This window comes from Schistocerca piceifrons, chromosome 6 (genome assembly GCF_021461385.2).
Source record: "Schistocerca piceifrons isolate TAMUIC-IGC-003096 chromosome 6, iqSchPice1.1, whole genome shotgun sequence".
Classification (NCBI taxonomy): Eukaryota; Metazoa; Arthropoda; class Insecta; order Orthoptera; family Acrididae; genus Schistocerca; species Schistocerca piceifrons.
In genome coordinates, this window is record NC_060143.1 from 93,648,227 (window position 1) to 93,670,603 (window position 22,377).

Genomic DNA, 22,377 nt, shown 5'->3' on the forward strand with positions numbered 1-22,377 from the left:
GGCAGACAGCGCCACATATAGAGGACGCACGTAACTGTGCGGCGGCACTTTGAAAGATCGCCGAGTCACAACACTTTTCCCCCCTTTGAATTTTTTGCACAGGTCTTAATGGAGGTGGCCTGTAGATTGCTAATGTCCACAGGTGTTGTTTGACTGGCCGTAAAGTCTCGAGGAGGAGGCTTCCCGTACGGACGGAAGTGTCCCCGATGTTAACAGGTCGAGACAACAGGAGACGTGGGGGTCGAATCTGCTGTGGCCCCGTGCACCAGTCTGCCCGTTGCGGCAAGTCCGGTTGTTATAACAGGAGACATGGGCGATGTGTACGCGACCGTAGGAGAAGGAGGCGAGTAGAGTTACTCCGACAGATGATGGTTATCTGGTTCCTGCATGGGCATGTCTACTGGTGGCGTCAGTTCTTGTGCTGGCACCGATATGATGGTGAGAGGACTGCGTTGTGAGTAATGAGAGATTCCAGTATCCCAAGCGTCAGGTAGGGCCGAAGGTGGTGTAGCGGCATCCGGAACAGGCGTTGCTGGCACACGAGGCCAAAGCTGGTCCGAATGACGCACTACAACACCAGTGTCCATCTGGATTTTATACAGGCGTTGGCCACAGTGTTGTAAGATGCGGCCAGGACTCCATTTTGGCCGCCTGCCATATCCCCGTACCCATACAAGGTCGTCGGCGGTGAACCGGCCAAGCGAAGGCACCCGCGGCTGTGAGGTGGAAGGCCGCACAAGATGAAATAGCGTGTGGGGCTGTCGGCCATGTAAGAGCTCAGCCGGGCTGTGGTCGCCCATGGGGGTGAAACGGTAAGAAGCCAGAAATTGGAGAAGCACATCATCAGCAGAAGAAGTCAGGAGTTTCCTCATCTGAGCCTTAAATGGGCAGACCAGTCGTTCAGCCTCATGGTTTGACTGTGGATGGAACGGAGGGACCGTGACATGCATGATGCCGTGACAGGCACAAAAATTCGCAAAATCAGAAGAGGCAAATTGTGGACCATTATCAGTAACAAGAGTAGAGGGAAGGCCTTCCAAAGAGAAAATGCGAGCTTGAGCATTGGTGGTTGCCGCGGTGGTAGGTGACGTGCAACGGACAATGAAAGGAGTAATGAGAAGCCAATAAGTACCTAAAAAATGTCCCCGAAGTCAGCATGAATACGCTCCCAGGGCTTCTCAGGCGAAGGCCACGGTGACAAAGATGGCTTTGGGGCGGCGGCCTGTGACGCACAAGGGCCGCAGGCAGTGACCATGTGTGCGATTTCAGAGTCGATGCCAGGCCAGTACACATGACAGCGCACCAGAGATTTTGTGCGAGACACACCCCAGTGCTCTTGGTGAAAGAGGTGCAAGACCAAATCACACAAAGACGCAGGTACCACAACATGAAGCAAAGCATTTTCGGTAGAAAGGAGGATAACACCATCCCTAGCCGTGAGGCGCTAACGCAAAGTGTAATAGTTCCGCAACGGATCAGAAGTCTTAGCGGATGGACGATCTGGCCAACCCTTCTGAATACTGCATAAAACCCAGGAGAGGGTAGGGTCAGAACCCGTAGCAGCCGCCAGTCGGTGATGGGGAACCAGTCCACTACCCGCTGCTTGGCAACATCCAGGTGGAAACACAAAAGTTCGTCCCTACCAAATGCCAGATCAGGACCCATGGGAAGGCGAGACAGTGCATCAGCATTCGCATGTTGAGCCATCGGCCGGAAATGAATCTCATAATTGAAACAAGACAAGTAAAGAGCCCAACGGTGGAGGCGGTGTGCAGCCCTGTCGGGAAGTGACGTAGATGGATGAAACAAGGAAACACAGTGGTTTGTGATCCGTGACAAGATGAAATTTGGATCCACAGAGAAAAACACCAAACTTATGAAGAGCATAAATAATGGCCAATTTGAGAATACTTTTGTTGGGCATCCGTGAGCGTTTTGGAGGCATAAGCAATGGGTTGTTCAGAACCGTCAGAAAAATGGTGCACAAGGACTGCACTGACCCCGTATTGAGAGGCGTCCGTGGCAAGAACAAGATGTTGGCCAGGTCGATAAGTAGCCAGGCACGGGACCTGTTTCAGCATAGTCCTCAATTTCTGGAAAGCTGCATTGCATGACGCGGACCAGTGAAAAGGCACGTTTTTATGCAACAGGCGATGCAACGGCTGAGCCACCGAAGCAGCAGACGGTAAAAACTTGTGATAGTATGCTATTTTCCCCAAGAAGGCCCGCAGTTCCTTAACAGATGTAGGGCGAGGAAGGGCATCGATCACAGCGACAGTTTGCTGAAGCGGACGACTACCATCCTGAGAGAGTTGAAACCCCAAGTACGTGATAGATGCCAGAAAAAATTTTGATTTCTGAAGATTACACATAAGACCGGCAGTCTGTGAGACATGAAAAAGTGAGCGGAGATTTTGAAGATGTTCTTCAGTGGTGGAGCCAGTGACAACAATGTCGTCCTGGTAATTTATACACCCAGGGACAGTGAGTAATAAGTGTTCCAAGAATCACTGAAAGAGAGCAGGGGCACTGGCAACCCCGAATGGCAATCAATGGTATTGATAGAGGCCGAAAGGCGTGTTAAGGACCAGAAACTGCCAGGAAGCAGTGTCGAGAGGAAGTTGATGATAAGCTTCTGACAGGTCAAGTTTAGAAAAATACTGGCCTCCCGCAAGTTTAGTGAACAATTCTTCAGGTCGAGGCATAGGGTAAGAGTCGATATGGCATTGAGCATTTACAGTGGCTTTGAAATTGCCACAGAGACGAATATCACCATTTGCCTTAGCAACGACAACGACAGGAGAGGACCACTCACTGGAAGTGACAGGCAGCAAGACCCCTGAAGCAGTGAGACGATCCAGCTCCCGTTTGACCTGATCACGAAGGGCCACAGGAATGGGCCGAGCCCGGAAAAACTTAGGCCGAGCAGTGGGTCTGAGTGTGATATGAGCTTCAAAGTCGTTTGCATGGCCTAACCCAGGAGAAAAAAGGGACGAAAATGATGTTGACAAGAAATCCAACTGAGCATAAGGAATAGCATCAGAGACTATATTGACAGAGTCATCTATGGAGAACCCAAAAATGCGAAAGGCATCGAAACCAAAAAGATTCTCCGCATTACTATGGTCGACCACAAATATGGGAACAGTGCGAACAACAGATTTGTAAGATACCTCAGCATCAAATTGTCCCAAGAGAGAAATCTGTTTATTGTAAGTCCGTAATTGCCTAGTGACAGGTGACAGGATTGGAGATCCCAACTGAAGATACATCTGAGAATTGATGATAGTGGCAGCAGAACCAGTATCCCCCTGCATGCAAACATCTTGACCAAGTATTTGGACAGTGAGGAATAACTTCCCAGAAAGGGAAGAAGTACAATTGACAGACAACAAATGAAATGATCGTATGGCATTGTTGGCCGGGAGACCCCATGTGGGGAAGTTCAGCCGCCGTATTGCAAGTCCTTTTTAGTTGACGCCACTTCGGCGACTTGCAAGTCAATGATGATGAAATGATGATGGAGAACACACAACACCCAGTCATCACGAGGTAGAGAAAATCCCTGACCCCACTGTGAATCGAACCCGGGACCCCGTGCGCAGGAAGCAAGAACGCTACTGCAAGACCACGAGCTGCGGACACAGACAACAAAGAGTCAGAATCAGCATCATGTTCATGAACATCATGTATGCGGTCGGATTTGCAAACAGATGACACATGACCTTTTTTTTTTTTTTTTTTTTGAATTTGTGGCACACGGCCCAATGTTGTGGACAAATTCTCGGGAATGTTTCGTAAAACACCGCGAACACGAAGGAAGTTCCCGTGGGTTTTGCCGCAGATTCTTAGAGGTTTGTTTACGGTTAAGCAAAGGCTGCGCTTGGGAGGGTACTGCAGCCACGTCGGCTGGCAGGGACACGCCACACGCTTCGTCAACATCGCACAGAGGTTGTACTTCCCCGACATTGCCCCATGCCTCTATTTGCAGTCCAGCGGCGCGAGAAATTTCAAAAGACTGAGCGATGCATAGGACTTCATCTAGAGTCGGATTTGCCAACTGAAGGGCATGTTGCCTAACTTCTTTGTCGGGCGCCGATCAGATAATAGCATCCCATACCATGGAATCGGTGTAGGATTCTTTATGAACTTCAGTAAAAAACAGACACTTTCTACTGAGGCCGTGAAGTTTAGCAACCCAAGTGCGATAGGATTGATTCGGTTGTTTTTGACAATGATAAAAGGCAACATGAGAGGCTACCACATGCATTTGCTTTTGAAAATAGACGGACAAAAGTGAGCACATTTCAGCAAAGGACAAAGATGCAGGATCTATCGAAGGAGCCAACTGCGGCAACAACCAATACATTTGAGGTGAAATTCATGAAGGAACAGAGACTTACATGTTTGTTCATCCGCAACATGAAATGCTAAGAAGTGCTGTCGAAGACGTTTTTCGTAATCAGACCAGTCTTCCGCTGTCTCGTCGTAAGGAGGAAAAGTAGGTAGAGACAACGACGAGAGACGCCCCACATTGGATGCCGTGACGAAATCACGAATCGCATTTGTGAGAAGCGTTTGCTGTTCTATGAGACCTTGCAATAGTTGCTCTAAAGTAGCCATGGAAACATGTGGGTCAATGATGGAAAAGGAAAATCACTACCTTGTCGCCAATTGTTATAACTTCAAGTTGAACAAATATATTTCAAGAAAGACGCAATACATGAAAGTCACAGATCAAGTAAACAGAGTAAGACGTGTGTACACTTTAACAGTCAAATCAGTCAAATCGTAACAGAGTCCAAGTCTAGCGGCCGCTGGCTGGCTGGCTGGCCACTTAGGTGGCACTGCTGCTGCATAGCTGGCAGACAGCGCCGCATGTAGAGGACGCGCGTAACTGCGCGACGGCACTTTGAAAGTTCAGTGAGTCACAACACAATCCAAGCATAAAAGCAATTTATCCACGATGTCCATACAATATAATTTGAAACAACAGTACTAATCTCATTACCAGCCAAACTAGCTAGCAAGTGGGGGATATGGTGCGACAAGAAGCTCCAGACAGTTACACCACATCCTACTGCTCAGTTGGCAGATGAGTCAACCTTGCAGTCGGCAGCATCTTCAGCACCTACGCCAGTGTCTGTGATCTGGCCACTGTTGCCTTCCATGCAAAGGCTCTCAGGTGAGAGAAGACCTGGCACTAACTTAATGAACGAAAATAACTGTTGAAACATTCTGTAATAATGGAGAGCTATGCTGGAAATGGTAAAATGGCATGTTTACAGTCGGATCTTGTTTAAACTTGATACTAAGAACATGTGTATTAGTGTATGACTTCTCATGTGAAAATATACAGGGTGAGCAATGTGTGCTCTAATGGTAGCTCAGAGAATGTCGAGGCAGTATTCCAGTTCCCACCAGGTGTTTCATAACATGTGTTCTGTCACAGTACCCACAGCAGCTTGTATCCTAGCCTTCAGTTCATCGTCGTTAGCAACTGGTGTGGCATAGACTCTGACCTTGATATAGCCCCAGAAAAAAAGTCAGGGGGCATAATGTCTGGAGAGCTGATCCAGATATGTGTCATCCAGGAAATCACACACTATCAAAGCCCAATGTGTGTGTGTGTGTGTGTGTGGGTGCGCGGGGGGGGGGGGGGGTCTCCATCTTGCTGGAAAAGTATCCATGGTTGATATTCTTCTAACTGTGGGGCAATGAACTGTTGCATAACATCTAAGTAAATGTTAGCGGTAATGGATTTTTCTGCAAAGAAAAACGGTCCAAAAACCTTGTTATGCATGAGGCCGCATTATCAAAGATTCACTTTTTTGCTGTCTAACTGTAACTGTACAGTAGCATGTGGAGACTCTGAACCCCATATATGGACATTATGCCTATTTATCATTCCACTAACATGAAAGATGGATTCATTGGTAAAGCATTTGCGATTTAAGTAATTGTTAGCGCCATCGGTCCTGTTGAGAATTTCAGTTGCAAATTCAGCACATGTCAGCAAATCATTGGGTTGCAAGACCTGCACGATTTGCACTTTGTAAGCATGCAACCTAAGCCTTTCATGAAGAATCATCACCACATTTGCTTGCGGTATTTGAAGTTCACGTGATGCTTGGCAAGTTGATTTACATGGACTCCGTTGAAATGATTGCCGAATACGATCAACAGTTGCATCACTCACACGAGGCCTGCCACTTCGAGGATGATCTTCAACGCTGACTGTTTTGTTAAACTTTGCATACCATGGCTTTATTGATTTAATGTCAGGAGGGCTGCATCCTTAAGAAGCCCGAAATTTATGCTGAACATTGATGGGTGATTTCGTTTCATGAAACCAAAGCATACATTGCGCTTTCTCGTGCTTCAACACCATTTCGGCAGCAACTAATGTGACTTAACAGATAGTGTTGGTGTTGTGGAACACTAGTGCCATCTATTGGTCACAACAACTAGTAACAGTAACCTTTGTAACGGCATCAAATGTAACTTATTTTGTCAAGCAGTTAATCTGTTATAAATTTTTATGATCAGGACAAGACTTTGTGTTCACCTTGTACATTGATGATTGGGAACATTGATGTCTTTCTCAATCAAGAACCTTTATACGTTGGAATATGATAAAGATATGTACGAACATTTTTAAACTGTTGTCATCATGTGATGATTGATTTGAGGATTGAATTTCACTGATTAATTTGGGAAAGTCACTAAATATTAAAGTGAGGCACTGATCAATATATTGCGAGTTATCAGCTCCGATATTAGGCCACAGGTTCAATTTAGGAAAAGCCAAGGTGTTTTATGAGTGTTTGATACATACAAAACTGAACCTTCATCTCTCTCAACTTCCGAACTTGCCGAAAGTTCATCAAAACAATCATTAGAGTTAATTCAATTTTTGCTGTGACATCACTCTGGAAAAGAAGTCCGTTAAGGTCAAAATTTAGTACTTTCTACATGTGATCCAAAGTGTCCATTACTATTGCACATATTGGTGTTGTAACCTATTTATAAAGGGATATGGCACTGCAACGTCTCTCAACCAACATCAATTAGCACTGATGTTGATGTAGAGATCGTCTCTACAAATTTTATCTCTGTCCACCTTTTGTCTTATCATTTAGCAATGAGCAACAGAAAGAGTTTAATGTTAACATGCAACAGGAATACAAATCTCTGACATTGTTTAAGGACATTAGCAATGAACACATATGTTGAACACTATGTAGTGTAGAATTTTTTGTTGCACACAAAGGAAAGGGTGATATTAAAGACCATGTGGAAACAGCTAAACACTGGCGTCCTATTAATGCTACTGCTTCAGCAACTATCAGAGACTTTTTTTAAGCTAGTGAAAAATACCTCTGAATAAATAAAGTTTAATGTTTCAGTAAACTGCCAAGACGATTAGGTATTTCAAAAATATGGCTTGGGTTGAACACAAAAAATGATGGTAATCCCACATATATGTCAAGTGAAATTTGCAGTACTGGGCCTAGCTGTTGTGTGTAGTATGTGCATGGAATCACAGTCACTATGTTTACACTACAAAGGTGAAGTGAAATCTCTGACACCATTTTTTTTTTTTTTTTTTTCAATTGCTGAGGACTTTGTTTGCTTGATTTTTTTTTTCATTTGTGTCAATTTCTGTATGTCTTTATTATTATAATTGTAGTATAGTTACTTTTCCCCTGCTCAAAACCCTTTAATTCCTGCAGTTGTCCAACTAGTTTCATTGTATTGCTGTAATTAAATATTTTGTGTATCATTTATGTCCTTTCATGGGCATAATGAGAGACATCATGGTTGTACGTTGTATACACTTGACACGGGGGTGTCCATCATTTTGGTGACGTCATAGGTCAAAGACGACTGGTGGTACCGTAATCTCCAGTTTTGCCATAATCATTCTCCTGAAAACTTAATATTAATTAGTTACTTTTTACTTTTGGCTTACATGATCAGTTTCAATGATTTTCCTTAATGTTTCCTCAATCATACAATAACATTTGCAAATGGATCAATGCTACTTAGTGCTGCTCTTGCTCCACAAAACAAATTGCTACAGACCAACTAGATGAAGATGCTCAATTGACAACAGGAAATACTTATGTTTGTCTTGTAGACAAGAACAAATATTAATTTCTTTTGAAACTGAATGTTACTTACAACAAATACTATTATTATAATATTTGAAGCAGCAACTGAGGCAGAATGACTGCAACTATTTTAACAACATAATTTCATCAATATCTTAAAAGAGTGCAATATTGGGTCTCTGGAATGGCTTAAGGATTAAGAGGAAAATAAAATAGATGTATGCCACAAGCTATAAAAAATAAATAAATAAAAAATGAAAACAATTTGCACGAAAATGCTGTGAGATGAAATGACCATTTGGATGCACTTTAATAACTTTCTGTTGCTTTGACCACACTTTCTATTATTCCAAAATCACCTTATGCTTTTCAACATTCTGTAATTATCAAAAGCTAAAAAATACAACACAAAACTTGTATCAAAAGGTACGAAATATGTTACATTTCACTATTGATTAGAGACATAGTATGAGTGAAATTCGACTTTCTAGCTAACCAATGTTATATTAAACACTTAAAATTGATCAGTAGATACATTGTATCTCATCAAAATTCCCAACCACAAGACCAGTGCAAACTGCTACCAAGGAACAAATTGGAAACGATGTGGACTAAACCACTAGGCAGCACTGGATACATGATAAATGCTCCATTTGTTTGTTCAAAACTACATTTTCATTTCTACATCATATAAAACAATTTCATCAGTAAATAATTCACATAAATCACTTTACATTATTTAACAAAAAAGTATTCTTTCACAAAACAATGCATTGAGTGGTCAAAAATAATACACTGGTTGTGGCACTAGGATAGATGAGACAAACTTTCTGGTACAAAAAATTTTGGTAACTTACAGCATATAAATTACTAGCATTAGTAAAAACTCATAAATACCATTTTATAAGACTGTACAAAGTATAGAAATACCAGTTATGGCATGCAGCACTCACTCATGCATAACAGGTGGTGTCCATGCATTGCCATTTCTGCCAATGGAAGCAAATGCATAAGTGCCATATAGGAAATTCAAACAATTTGAGAGGGAGCAATCTTGGAATGTCATACACCAGTTCCAGCAACAGTACATGGCAGCCATTCAGTATTGCCTTATCTAATTAAAACTCCTTGTTGTTGTTGTGGTCTTCAGTCCAGAGACTGGTTTGATGCAGCTCTCCATGCTACTCTATCCTGTGCAAGCTTTTTCATCTCCCAGTACCTACTGCAACCTACATCCTTCTGAATCTGCTTAGTGTATTCATCTCTTGGTCTCCCTCTACGATTTTTACCCTCCACGCTGCCCTCCAGTACTAAATTGGTGATTCCTTGATGCCTCAGAACATGTCCTACCAACCGATCCCTTCTTCTGGTCAAGTTGTGCCACAAACTTCTCTTCTCCCCAATCCTATCCAATACCTCCTCATTAGTTATGTGATCTACCCATCTAATCTTCAGCATTCTTCTGTAGCACCACATTTCGAAAGCTTCTATTCTCTTCTTGTCCAAACTATTTATCGTCCATGTTTCACTTCCATACATGGCTACACTCCATACGAATACTTTCAGAAATGACTTCCTGACACTTAAATCAATACTGGATGTTAACAAATTTCTCTTCTTCAGAAACGCTTTCCTTGCTATTGCCAGCCTACATTTTATATCCTCTCTACTTAGACCATCATCAGTTATTTTGCTCCCCAAATAACAAAACTCCTTTACTACTTTAAGTGCCTCATTTCCTAATCTAATTCCCTCAGCATCACCCGACTTAATTAAGACTACATTCCATTATCCTTGTTTTGCTTTTGTTGATGTTCATCTTATATCCTCCTTTCAAGACACTGTCCATTCCATTCAACTGCTCTTCCAAGTCCTTTGCTGTCTCTGACAGAATTACAATGTCATCGGCGAACCTAAAAGTTTTTATTTCTTCTCCATGAATTTTAATACCTACTCCAAATTTTTCTTTTGTTTCCTTTACTGCTTGCTCAATATACAGATTGAACAACATCGGGGACAGGCTACAACCCTGTCTCACTCCCTTCCCAACCACTGCTTCCCTTTCATGTCCCTCGACTCTTATAACTGCCATCTGGTTTCTGTACAAATTGTAAATAGCCTTTCGCTCCCTGTATTTTACCCCTGCCACCTTTAGAATTTGAAAAAGAGTATTCCAGTCAACATTGTCAAAAGCTTTTTCTAAGTCTACAAATGCTAGAAACGTAGGTTTGCCTTTCCTTAATCTTACTTCTAAGATAAGTCGTAAGGTCAGAATTGCCTCACGTGTTCCAGTGTTTCTACGGAATCCAAACTGATCTTCCCCGACGTTGGCTTCTACTAGTTTTTCCATTCGTCTGTAAAGAATTCGTGTTAGTATTTTGCAGCTGTGACTTATTAAACTGATAGTTCGGTAATTTTCACACCTGTCAACACCTGCTTTCTTTGGGATTGGAATTATTATATTCTTCTTGAAGTCTGAGGGTATTTCGCCTGTCTCATACATGTTGCTCACCAGATGGTAGAGTTTTGTCAGGACTGGCTCTCCCAAGGCAGTCAGTAGTTCCAATGGAATGTTGTCTACTCCGGGGGCCTTGTTTCGACTCAGGTCTTTCAGTGCTCTGTCAAATTCTTCACGCAGTATCACATCTCCCATTTCATCTTCATCTACATCCTCTTCCATTTCCATAATATTGTCCTCAAGTACATTGCTCTTGTATAGACCCTCCATATACTCCTTCCACCTTTCTGCTTTCCCTTCTTTGCTTAGAACTGGGTTCCCATCTGAGCTCTTGATATTCATACAAGTCGTTCTCTTATCTCCAAAGGTCTCTTTAATTTTCTTGTAGGCAGTATCTATCTTATCCCTAGTGAGATAGGCCTCTATATCCTTACATTTGTCCTCTAGCCATCCCTGCTTAGCCATTTTGCACTTCCTGTCGATCTCATTTTTGAGACGTTTGTATTCCAGTGTCCAAAATAAAATAATTTAAAAACTAGTGCAATATTACTGTTAATGGTACACTGGCAATTGTGCTACCTTACATAACTTGTTTCCTTTTACTTACATTATGCGTTATAGTTTTGGCTGGGAATCTTGTGGGTATCTGTTTAAAAAAAAATAGGCATACTAACAAGTCTCACAATAGATTTGCTCTTGCATAGTTTGTTGTGAAGAATAAGGCAAACATTTAAAATAATGCTACATTAACAAATATCAGGCTAGGAACAAAAATTATCTCTGCTATCCACAACTTAAACATACAGGCAGGCCTTTGTTCCACAGAAAGGTGCAATGCAGGCAGTCATGAAAATATCTGACCACCTCCCTTTTGAACTAAAGATGCTGGGAGACAATGAAGCTTTAAAAACAAATTCAAATTATGTCTGACATGATCATCCAATACAAAGATGAATTTCTGAATAGATAGTACACACCATGGTCTTTTTAACCCCAAAATCACTTCAAAAAAAAAAAGAGTGATGTTTTAACTTGCCAATGAAATTCACATTTACATCATTTGGTTTGTTGATGACACGCTATCAGTAAAGGACACCATATAGATGGTCCTGCAAAATCATATAATGTAAAAGCACGGTAAGAATAAAAATAAACAAAACTTTCTTTAGGTCTCAATTTGCTAGGTCAATTACAACCTAAAATATGTTCACTGTTTACAGTTTTCAACAAACTAAACTCACTGATGATGGCACAGATGTGCAGAAACATGTTTCAGTAACCCAAAAAAAAAAAAAAAAAAAAAAAAAAAAAAAAAAAAAAAAAAAAAAAAAAAAAAAAAAAAACAATGTTTTTACATAAAAAGGAGAATCTTTATCCAATAATTTAACTGCAAACATGGAAAGAAAGCCAAAAGCTGCAGATCCAAAAGGTGATTACTAAAAATACCTGTGACATGTATACAGTAATGTCAAGTACTGCTGATCGACAAGAGAAGGAAAATGTAGTAAGCCCCTACCAGTGAAAAATAGCCATGTTCAATGTTGGGACACCCCAGGTTGTAACAAAAACAATGTAGGGCATACTGGATAGAAATAAACATATTGTATACAATGAAAACCTTGAGAAAAAGACATAATCATGAACACCGTATCCGTTCAGGCAAAGATGTCAAGCAGGGAACTTCTCGAGAGACAGGTGTAAGACTACACTGTTACAGGTTCATGAAGATTTCATCAGTCACAGCCATGAGTCTCCCTAAAAGGAATAATCTGTAAGGTGTCCTAGGTAATATAAAAATATACCAATTCGTCGATTTTTTTTAATCTGCATTACTTACGCTTCAGAAATAAAAGGAAAAATTGAATCAAATGGTAAATATATCCTGATGACAAAAAATCACATACAGTGACGGGTAATGAATACTCTCTTTCCAGGGTTTATCTAAATCCAGTAAGGCATTAAATAAGTTCCATCGAAGAGATATGTGCAGACGAATGCACATATGCATTAAGTAAAATACAGAATGCAAAACTTTAATGTAAATAAATCTGCAAAGAAGTTGCGTCCTACTGGTAACACCAGATTGCTAGTAAATTACAGAGCAACGGAGGGCGAGAAAATACGGCTGGTGACGTGTTTGGCCCTAAGTATGATAACGGTGTTAATGATGTCGGGCAGATATTTGTCGTGAAATTTTGGTGTTTGTTAACATCAATGACCACTAATTTAGAAAACTACAAGCTTGTTTTAGAAACATGACATTGATTTCTTTCACAACAACTGAGGTGCTTGTTAATCCATGATTCAATTAAATAAATAAAATGCCAATGATTACTTACGATTCCTTGAGACAAACACCAATTTGCCGAACGTGACGCCGCACAGAAGCTAAGAACCTGCGACGCCTGTCACAACAAACATGCGTCACTCACAGCGCAGGAAATTTAAAGACCTTTCTGGCACATCTGTAAATGTTATTCATTTCGGTTTACTTGCGACTGATGGATTTCCTTAAACAAACGCTTCTCCACATCACTGAAGCGAGCAACATTTTAACAACAAAACATATTTACACACAACTCCTGTCACCTTACCTGCCATAATGCATCAATAAACAAACAACTTCTACTTCTCCGTGCAATATGACGCAACTACTGAGCGGTCAAAGAGAATAGAGTGTAGGCATGCAATTGTTCGTATCACTTCGTTCCTTTAATGAATAGTATAGTAGGGTTTAATGATTTAATCTTCATTGTGTTTTTCCGTTAAATTTTTAGTGATATAGTGCCCAAAATTATTTTTATCCTCAAAAGCATGGGTAAATCAACATTTTAAAAATTCGTTGAGTCTTATGTTGGCCAACCTGGCATGACTAGAAGAAGTGCAAACACTGAGTGTTACAGGAGTTACTTGTGATTTGTGAGTTTGGCGTCAGTTTTGTCATCATGGCATTGGAAGTGCTTACTGGTTGTAGGAGCAATTTTGTAAATCCTTGTCGTGTCAATCAGGATTTACACGATGGATTCGATTTTAATTTCTCAGCTGGAAATTTTACTCACAACATGCAGTTGGCGAAACCTCCATTCTCGAACGTAAGTGCAAGATATTTGCCTAAAGGCAATGATAGGTACATTTTTCTAATATCACCAGTAACACTTAAAAAGGAAAAAGAAAACTGGCGTTGAGCGACCTTTGGTTTTTTTCCTCTCTGTCAATACATATAGCATTCTGTCCCTATTCCTTTTCTTTCATTTTTAGCCTGTATTATAGTGTGTGTTAAATACTTTTTAATGAAAAATAACGCTTTGCCATGACTAGTTATGAACAATTTTTATAACCGAAACGCCCTGCTATGACTGTTACTACAGCTTTCGGGTTCAATTAGTCTTTGTTCTGCAAATTCCAATTGCTGTCGATCTTTATTACGATGGGACTAAGAGGAAGGCGTGACAATGGTATTCTAACCACTGAGACTGCTCTTTACAGAAAATGGTAGATTTAAGCATGTGCCTGGTTTCATTAAGCCTTTGTTGCTGTATGGCTTATCTGGCTATGGAAGGATGACCCTGTGGGATCTGGTATGTAAATGAAATTCTGAACCAGTTTTGTTTAGCGGAACAATATCACCCGCCCAAACTGAAAAAAAATTAATTGAGCGTTTCTGGTTGTTTTCCACTATAATTTAGGCAAATTTTTTTCGCAAACAGCAGAGTGAAAATAATTAGTAAAAGAATACTTATAGGCTTCCCTTAATCAGTCGTTTTATGACACCACCACAGTTAAGAGGTCTGCTTGCAGCAGCATTCAGTTGAAACTACTTTATGCAACTTTTAATTATTTCGGCTTATATTATGGATTATTTAAGTTTCCATCCACATTGGATAGCCATTTTGTAAGTTGATGCATGAAGACAATTGGGTTACAGCATTACTATATTCCTAGGCATTAAGTTATACACTGAAGCACCAAAGAAACTGGTGTAGACATGCATAATCAAATACAGAGATATGTAAACAGGCAGAATATGGCTCTACGATCGGCAATGCATATATAAGACAACAAGTGTCTGGCACAATTGTTAGGTCACTTACTGCTACTACAATCTATAAGGATATGAGTGAGTTTGAACATGGTGTTATAATCAGCGTACAAGCGATGGGACACATCTCCGAGGTAGCATTGAAGTAGGGATTTTCCCATATGACCATTTCACAAGTGTACTGTGAATGTCAGGAATGCAGTAAAGCATCTAATCTCAAACATCGCTGCAGCTGGAAAAAGATCCTGCAGGAATGGAACCAACAGTTTCTGAAGAGAACTGTTCAACATGACAAGAGTGCAACCCTTCTGCAAATTGCTGCAGATTTCAATGGTGGGCCATCAACAAGTGTCATCATGTGAACCATTCAATGATACATCATCGATATGGGTTTCGGAGCCAACGGCCCACTCGTGTACCTTTGATGACTGCATGACACAAAGATTTATGCCTCATCTGGGCCTGTCAACATCGATATTGGACTATTGATGACTGGAAATGTGTTGTCTGATCAGATGAGTTTTGTTTCAAATTGTATCTAGTGGATGGACGTGTACAGGTGTGGAGACAACCTCATGAATCCATCGACCCTGCATGCCAGTAGGGGACTGTTCAAAGTGGTGGAGGCTCTGTAATGGTGTGGGGCATGTGCAGTTGGATTGATATGGGACTCCTGATATGTGTAGATACAACTGTGACGGGTGACGCGCATGTAAGCATCCTTTCTGATCACATGCATCCATTCATGTCCATTGTGCATTCCGTCAAACTTGGGCAATTCCAGCAGGACAATGTGACACCCCCCAGGTTCTGGATTGCTACAGAGTGGCTCCAGGAACACACTTCTGAGCTTAAACACTTCTACTGGCCACCAAACTCCACAAACATGAACATTTTTGAGCATAACATGGATGCCTTGCAACATGTTGTTCAGAAGAGATCTCCACCCCCTTGTACTCTTACGGATTTATGGACAACTCTGCAGGAATCGTGGTGTCAATTCCCTCCAGCGCTACTCCAGACTTTAGTAGAGTCCATGCGACATCGTGTTGCGGCGCTTGTACATGCTCACAGGGGCCATACATGATAATAGGCAGGTATACCAGTTTCTTTGACTCTTTGGTGTATATCAGTCTGTAACTTATATTAAAATAATGTAATGAATGAACTCCACAAATCTGAGGGCTGTCAGTTGAACTAAATACCAAGGAATTAAAATTACAAGCAACTTAAATTGGAAAGACCACAGAGATAATACTGTGGGGGAAGGCGAAACAAGACTGCACTCTGTTTGCAGAATACTTAGAAGATGCGGCAAACCCGCTAAAGAGACAGCCTACATTACACTTGTCCATCCTCTGCTGGAATATTACTGCACAGTGTCGGATCCTTACCAGGTAGGATTGACAGAGGTCATCGAAAAAGTGCAAAGAAGGGCAGCTTGTTTTGTGTTCTCGCGCAATGGGGGCGAGTGTCACTGATATGATACACGAGTTGGGGTGGCAGTCACTGAAACAAAGGCGGTTTTCTTTGTGGCAAGATCTGTTTACAAAATTTAAATCGCCAACTTTCTCTTCCGAATGCGAAAACATTTTGTTGACATCCACCTACATAGGGAGAAATGATCATCATAATAAAATTAGAGAAATCAGAGCTCGAATGGAAAGATTTAGGTGTTCCTTTTTCCCACGTGCCATTTGAGTCAGGATTGCATTTTGGTTTCTCATGTTCAGTATTCTTTGGCTAACTTCAGTTTCTTGTAATAAGCTTTTAAAAAATTATTTTTCTTTTGAAACTACGTTTCTCAATTACTTAGCAGTATTGTCAAAAAAAGTACTTGCAGTTTTGTAATGATATAATGCAAGTATCATAAATATGGTGTATAGGGTTTCTTAGCAATATTGTCACGAAGAAATCATCAAAAATATTTTATAAACATTACAGAACTAGTTATATATGTATTTTTAGAATCATTATTGTTTTTATATTATGTATTTGACATTTACTGACAGAATCTACGTACTGGAGTGATACCTGTTGTGCTTATCATTCTGTCTCATGCACTGGCTATTGACAGTCTTGTGACACCCTGGTAGGCATGACATGTTATGGGAACAATGTTTTGGTGAACTGTGATGTACATAGTAATTTGTAATTTTGACTTGCCAAAGGATTGCTCATTTCGTGTATGTGTACCTGGAAATTCAATGGAAATACTTTGTGCATGGCTGGCACAAGGTGTTTGTAATAACCTTTATGAAGGTGGGCTGTCATTTGGTTCTTCTATAGGTTAATGTAGCATTATTTGCATAATATTTCTAGTGCTTCTTATAATTTTACTACAGATCTCTGTTGATATCTAAATTCAATCTGACTGTGATTAACAGCCCTAGGTGAACTCAAGTTAACAATCAGATGTTTTTACCGGCCACTCAATTCCACTGCAACAGCTAAAGAATCATTCAAAGAAAGTCTGTGCTCAGAAGTGCACTGACCAACCAGTATTAGTTGGAGGGGACTTTAACCGACCTAGTGTAGACTGGGTCTCTGTGGATCCATTGTAAGTGTTATGGGTAGACATTCTTGTGTAGTAGTTCTGAACAAGTTTTCCAAAAACTTACCATGAGTAGCTAGTTTGACAACTCCCACACAATGGAAATATCGTAGATTTTGTAGCTACAAACAGGTGTGACAAAGAGTGTGTGTGTGTGTGTGTGTGTGTGTGTGTGTGTGTGTGTGTGTGTGTGTGTGTGTGTAGAGCGATTAGTGATCATAAAATAGTGAAAGTGGAGACTGAAGTTCGTTGAATCCACCAAGAAGCCTAGGGCAGTTTCTGTGGTGGAATGAGCAGATAGTTGTTGTCCGACTGAGACAAGGAATGGATAACATTTAGTTCCGCTATAATGGACATAGTGGAATTATGGGCAAAGTTTGAACTAATTGTAAACCACACTCTTGGAGAAGAATGCGCTGAGTGACTGAACTGAGATGCAAAATACCCATATGGTTTAATAACAAAATTCAAACTCTTGCATGCATGCCATAGAAATAGACATCTCTGGTGTTGAAAAGCAGTTTAAAACATGAAAAGCAAATAAGTCAACAGGTCCAGGTGGAGTCCCAGTTCTGTTTCAGAGTACTCTTCAGCACTGGACCACTATGCAGTGTGCATTTATTGCAGATCTCTTGTCTATTGCAGTCCCAAGCAACTGGAAAAAAAAGTGCAGATGACTCCTGAATATAAGAAGGGTAAAAGAATGGACTTGCTAAAATTACAGAGAGATTAGAGCCCACACAGAAGCATACCGACAATCCTTCTTTCCACGAACAATACGAGACTGGAATAGAAGGGAGAACCAATAGAGGTACTCAGGGTACCCTCCGCCACACACCGTCAGGTGACTTTCGGAGTATGGATGTAGATGTACTTAACATCAATTTGGTGTAGAATTCTTTAGCATATTCCAAGTTCAGATAAAACCAATTTCCTTGAGATGGAAAAGCTTACATAAAAAAAAAATCAGCATGGATTTAGGAAGTGTCTCTTATGAAACTCAGGTTGCCCTTCTCATGTGGTATCTTGCAAACCATGGAGGAATAGATTACATGTTTGTAGATTTCTGGCAAGCATTTGACAGTCCCCCAATAGAGACTATTAATGAAAGTCTGAGCATACAGATTAGGTTCCCAGATATGTGAGTATCTTGAAGAATTCTTAAGGAATATTATCCAGTATGGTGTCCTAAATCGCAAGTGTTCTTCAGAGACAAGTATAATCTCAGGAGTACCCCACCACGGAAGTGTTCATAGGACCGCTCTTGTTTTCTGTATACATAAATGATGTGATGGGTAGGGCGAGTAGCAGTCTGCAACTGTTTATTGATAACCTTGTAGTAGATGAGAAAGTGCTGTTGCAGAAGTGATTGGAGGATACAGGATAACCTGGACAGAATATCTGTTTCATGTGATGAATGGTGGCCCATGCTAAATGTAGAGAAATAAGAGTTGATGCAGATGAGTAGGTCAAACAACTGTACTAGTAGGCGCTGCTTGACACTGTAAAGTCAATTACAAATCTGTGTATTGCTGCAAAGTTATATGAAATGAAACAGGCTTGTAAGGCAGATAGTAGTATCTTATTTATTGGGTGAATGTTATGCAAGTATAGCTCATCTATAAAGGGACCCCACACAGAACCGCAGTGTTACCCTTTCCAGAGCACTACCTGAGATTTGGAATCCCCACCAGGGTAGATTAAAGAAAGACAACAAAGCAATTTAGCCCAGTGTTGCTAGATTTGTCATTGGTTGGTTCAGTCAACATGCAAATATTGTGGAAATGCCTTACAAACTTGGATAAAAATTTCAGGAGGGAAGATGATGTCCTTTTTGCAAAACACTAGTGAGAAAATTTAGATAATCATCATTTGCAGTTACTGAACAACGGTTCTGCTGCTGCCAACGTACATTTCATATAAGGACTGTGAAGAATAGTTAGATAAATTTTTGCTAATTTGGAGGCAAGTGGCAGTTGGCTTTGTATGGAGGCAGATAGATGTTTTTCTATCACTCCATTGGTGAGTGGAACAGGCAAGGGAATGGTGAGTAATAGAACAAGGTACCCTCCACCATGCTTGTGGCTTGTGAGGTATGTATGTAGAGGTATCTATTTATAGGAAAACAGTGATATGCAAAAGGCTATCATGCCATGAGAGAGAATCTGTCGCATTTCCTGTAATTGCACAATTGATTCAACTTTAAGTCAGTGTCTTGTTTGCAGCCAGTGGAAGACATAGAAGCATTTACCAAAGATGAACATGGGAAGAGCATGAAAATTCATTTTGACCATGGAACTACAACATTGGGTTTCATGTACAAAGGGGGTGTGGTACTTGCTGTTGATTCTCGTGCAACTGGTGGCCAGTACATTGGTAAGTCACGATTAAGATGGATATGAGAATGTACTGTGAAGAGCTGTAATGTGGCTTCTTAAATAGTGATAATCCACTTTGAAATAAATTTTAATTATTGTGTTTTGGCCTGTTTCTAATTCTGATCTTGAGTTTGTGGAGTACTTTTGCATAATAATTACTCACTAGTACATGTAACTATGAAAGTTTTGAGCCCATGCTAGTGTTACAATATTTATGTTTTGAAATGCTATGCCAATGTAAATTAAATTAGTTCCAAAAGAGGCCAGGGTCCACAAGAAGACTCAATAGATAGAATCCTTCACAAGGAAATCTGCTTTGGAAGCATACAGCACAACTCTAGTGTTAAGTTTCAGTTTACATTCTGAGAAATTGTTGGAAACTGTAAAATGGTAGAAAGCAAGAAGCTGCTGAATATTTTGTACCTAAACCTGCATGAAATAGTTGCAGTCAACTCAAACAAGTAACTATTATGAACAGTTTATACTGTAACTAGTAGAGAGTATTCATTGAGATTGCTGTAATAGCCACAAATTCACTTTTCAGTTGTCAAACAGTTTCAATTTGAGCACGGATTTAGCAAGAACTACTTATATGAAACACAGCTCATCCTTTTTACATGATATCCGGCAGACCAACAGGCAGATTCTAATTTCTGGGAAACATTAGGCATATTATGAAACTGTAGACTGTTAAAAATCTGAGCTTTCAGGGTATATCCTTGAATAAGTGATATAATCCAGTATGTTGTCTTGACAGCTAGTGTTCATCCAATACAGTGGTGGCACCAGTAGAGCCCAGGGAAATGTGCATAGACCACTATTGATCGCAGTGTATAAATGCAATCTGTCATATAGTGCGCAGCAGTCTTAGACTAGTAGTTGATGATGTCAACAATAGTGTGTTATCGTGTAATTGACTGTACGGGAATTAATACTTAGAGGTCCAACTGCTTACATACATTCTGGGACTGAAAAACCAATCATTCATGAAATTTTTTTAAATGTCATTGGTAAGTGCTTACTTGACGTATCATAAAGAAAAATGCATGTTGCAAAAGAGCAATTTTCAAAGTTTATTTTACATACTTTTTTTCTTAATTATCTTTTGTTAAACAATAGTAATTAAAAAAAATTGTTACCAAAAAAATTTTTCAGTTTTTGTGGGTGATTAGTTTCATTGTGAAAGATTTTCAGGGATTCAGGTGTTTAGAGTGATAGTACATTCATGACATGACCAGCTCGTTTCCTTCGTACTTCTGTCACTGGATGCCCCCCCGCCCCCTCCCTCGCTGCCATCTTTGATCAAACTCTTCATTCTCTTATTGGATCTCAGAAGTGTACTAGAAACACTGTCATGTGTCAGTACTGAAATTTTCTTGTTGGTTTCTGAATTTCCAAGTTTCACCATAGATTGAGGGAAAAGATTGAAAATACACACAGGAAGGTAGATTCTCATCATCTGCTGCTCGTACTCTCCTTTTTTATTTTTTTAACAGTGGCACAGTAGACTGATTATTAGCAAATTTCCAGCCTAATTTGGCAGGAATTAGTTTCTCTTGAGAACTTCGTTACCTCCTCCTTGGATATGCAGACAACTGTTTTGCAAAGGACATACTTGGTTGACTGAACAAGATCTAACCTGCTGGAGGCTCATCATCAAATTCCTCTGCAAAGCAGGTTAGACAAAGACGAATAAGTTGTATGATAAATGAAACCCCACCAGCACTATCAATTGTAGCAATAACAGCAAAGAAAATTTTGCTAGAAAGCAGTGTACATGAATGTTCTCTGTATGCTTTACACTCAGATATTACCTCCGAACCAAAATAATTAAATTCTTCCTTTAGAGATTCCAAACTTTTGTGCTCGCTCAAAAACAAGAAATATTTGAGAGAAGATTTAGTAAAATGGCAAAAACGAATTAAACCTGTGCAGTTCTCACAGCGATGCACACAGAACGGCACAGTTTCACTGTAGCAGCTCTGTGTCACTTCCTGCTTCTTTCCAGTTAATGCTATAACCAGATCACAGAGGGCAGCATCAACCAACAATTGGGTAGGCAGATGCCTACATAGTTCTGCAAAAGCTGTGCAGTTTTTGATCATTAACTGGCTCCTGTGGCCTGTGCAAGTGTGGCCTAATCTACTGCGCACTGACTTTTTGCAGAAGTTTTGTAACGTGATCTGTGCTCGGGTTTGGTCACCAAAGTGTTAATGACCAGTTTAACAGGATTTCCATTTGATGTGATGAATGGCAATACACTTTAAACTTGGACAAATGTAAGCTAATGCAGATGGGAAGGGTCGCCATGGCTATAACTTTTGAATATAGTATTAACAGTATGCAGTTTGACCTAGTCACATCAATTAAATATCTAGGTGTAACATTTTGGAACCATGTGAAATGGAACAAGTACATAAGGCCAGTTGTGTATGGAAGGCGAGTGGTTGATCACTATTTATTGGCAGAGTGCTGCAATTGTTTAGCACAGCTCATAAAGGGGACTGAACAGAAAGCTCGTGCAGTCCATTCCTAAGTACAGTTAGAATATTTATGATCACCACAAGGTCAAATTAAAGGAACCGCAGGGGCCCAGCCGTTACAGCGGTTTTTTCCTTCCATACTGCTTGTCTATCCTCTTGCTATTCTTTTTCTCCTCCTTTGGGAAACATGTCTAGGCTGTTATTGGGATTGTTCTGCATTCTATGTCTCTGACATAAGAACAGTTTCACCTTTATTTTTCACTCCCTGTTCCTTTTTTAGTTTCCCTTCTCCTTTCATTCATCTGCTTTGGCCTTTGAGGTTCTCTTTTTCTTCTTCCTCCCTGTGCA

General features: G+C 40.5%; 2 protein-coding genes across 2 annotated transcripts in view; one reads left to right on the forward strand and one right to left on the reverse strand.

Moving 5' to 3' along the window:
- LOC124803162 overlaps positions 1-13,228 on the reverse strand; it is a 243,351-nt gene extending 230,123 nt beyond the window's left edge. The window contains exons 1-2 of the mRNA XM_047264343.1: positions 13,170-13,228; positions 12,915-13,040 (exon numbers count right to left, since the gene is read on the reverse strand). The gene's annotated coding sequence lies outside the window, so the exon portion shown is untranslated. The remainder of the gene's footprint in view (positions 1-12,914; positions 13,041-13,169) is intronic.
- A 213-nt stretch (positions 13,229-13,441) lies between these two features.
- LOC124803061 (proteasome subunit beta type-5-like) overlaps positions 13,442-22,377 on the forward strand; it is a 57,020-nt gene continuing 48,084 nt past the window's right edge. The window contains exons 1-2 of the mRNA XM_047264189.1: positions 13,442-13,667; positions 19,394-19,544. Of these exons, the coding sequence (XP_047120145.1) occupies positions 13,521-13,667; positions 19,394-19,544 (298 nt within the window). The 5' untranslated portion in view covers positions 13,442-13,520. The remainder of the gene's footprint in view (positions 13,668-19,393; positions 19,545-22,377) is intronic.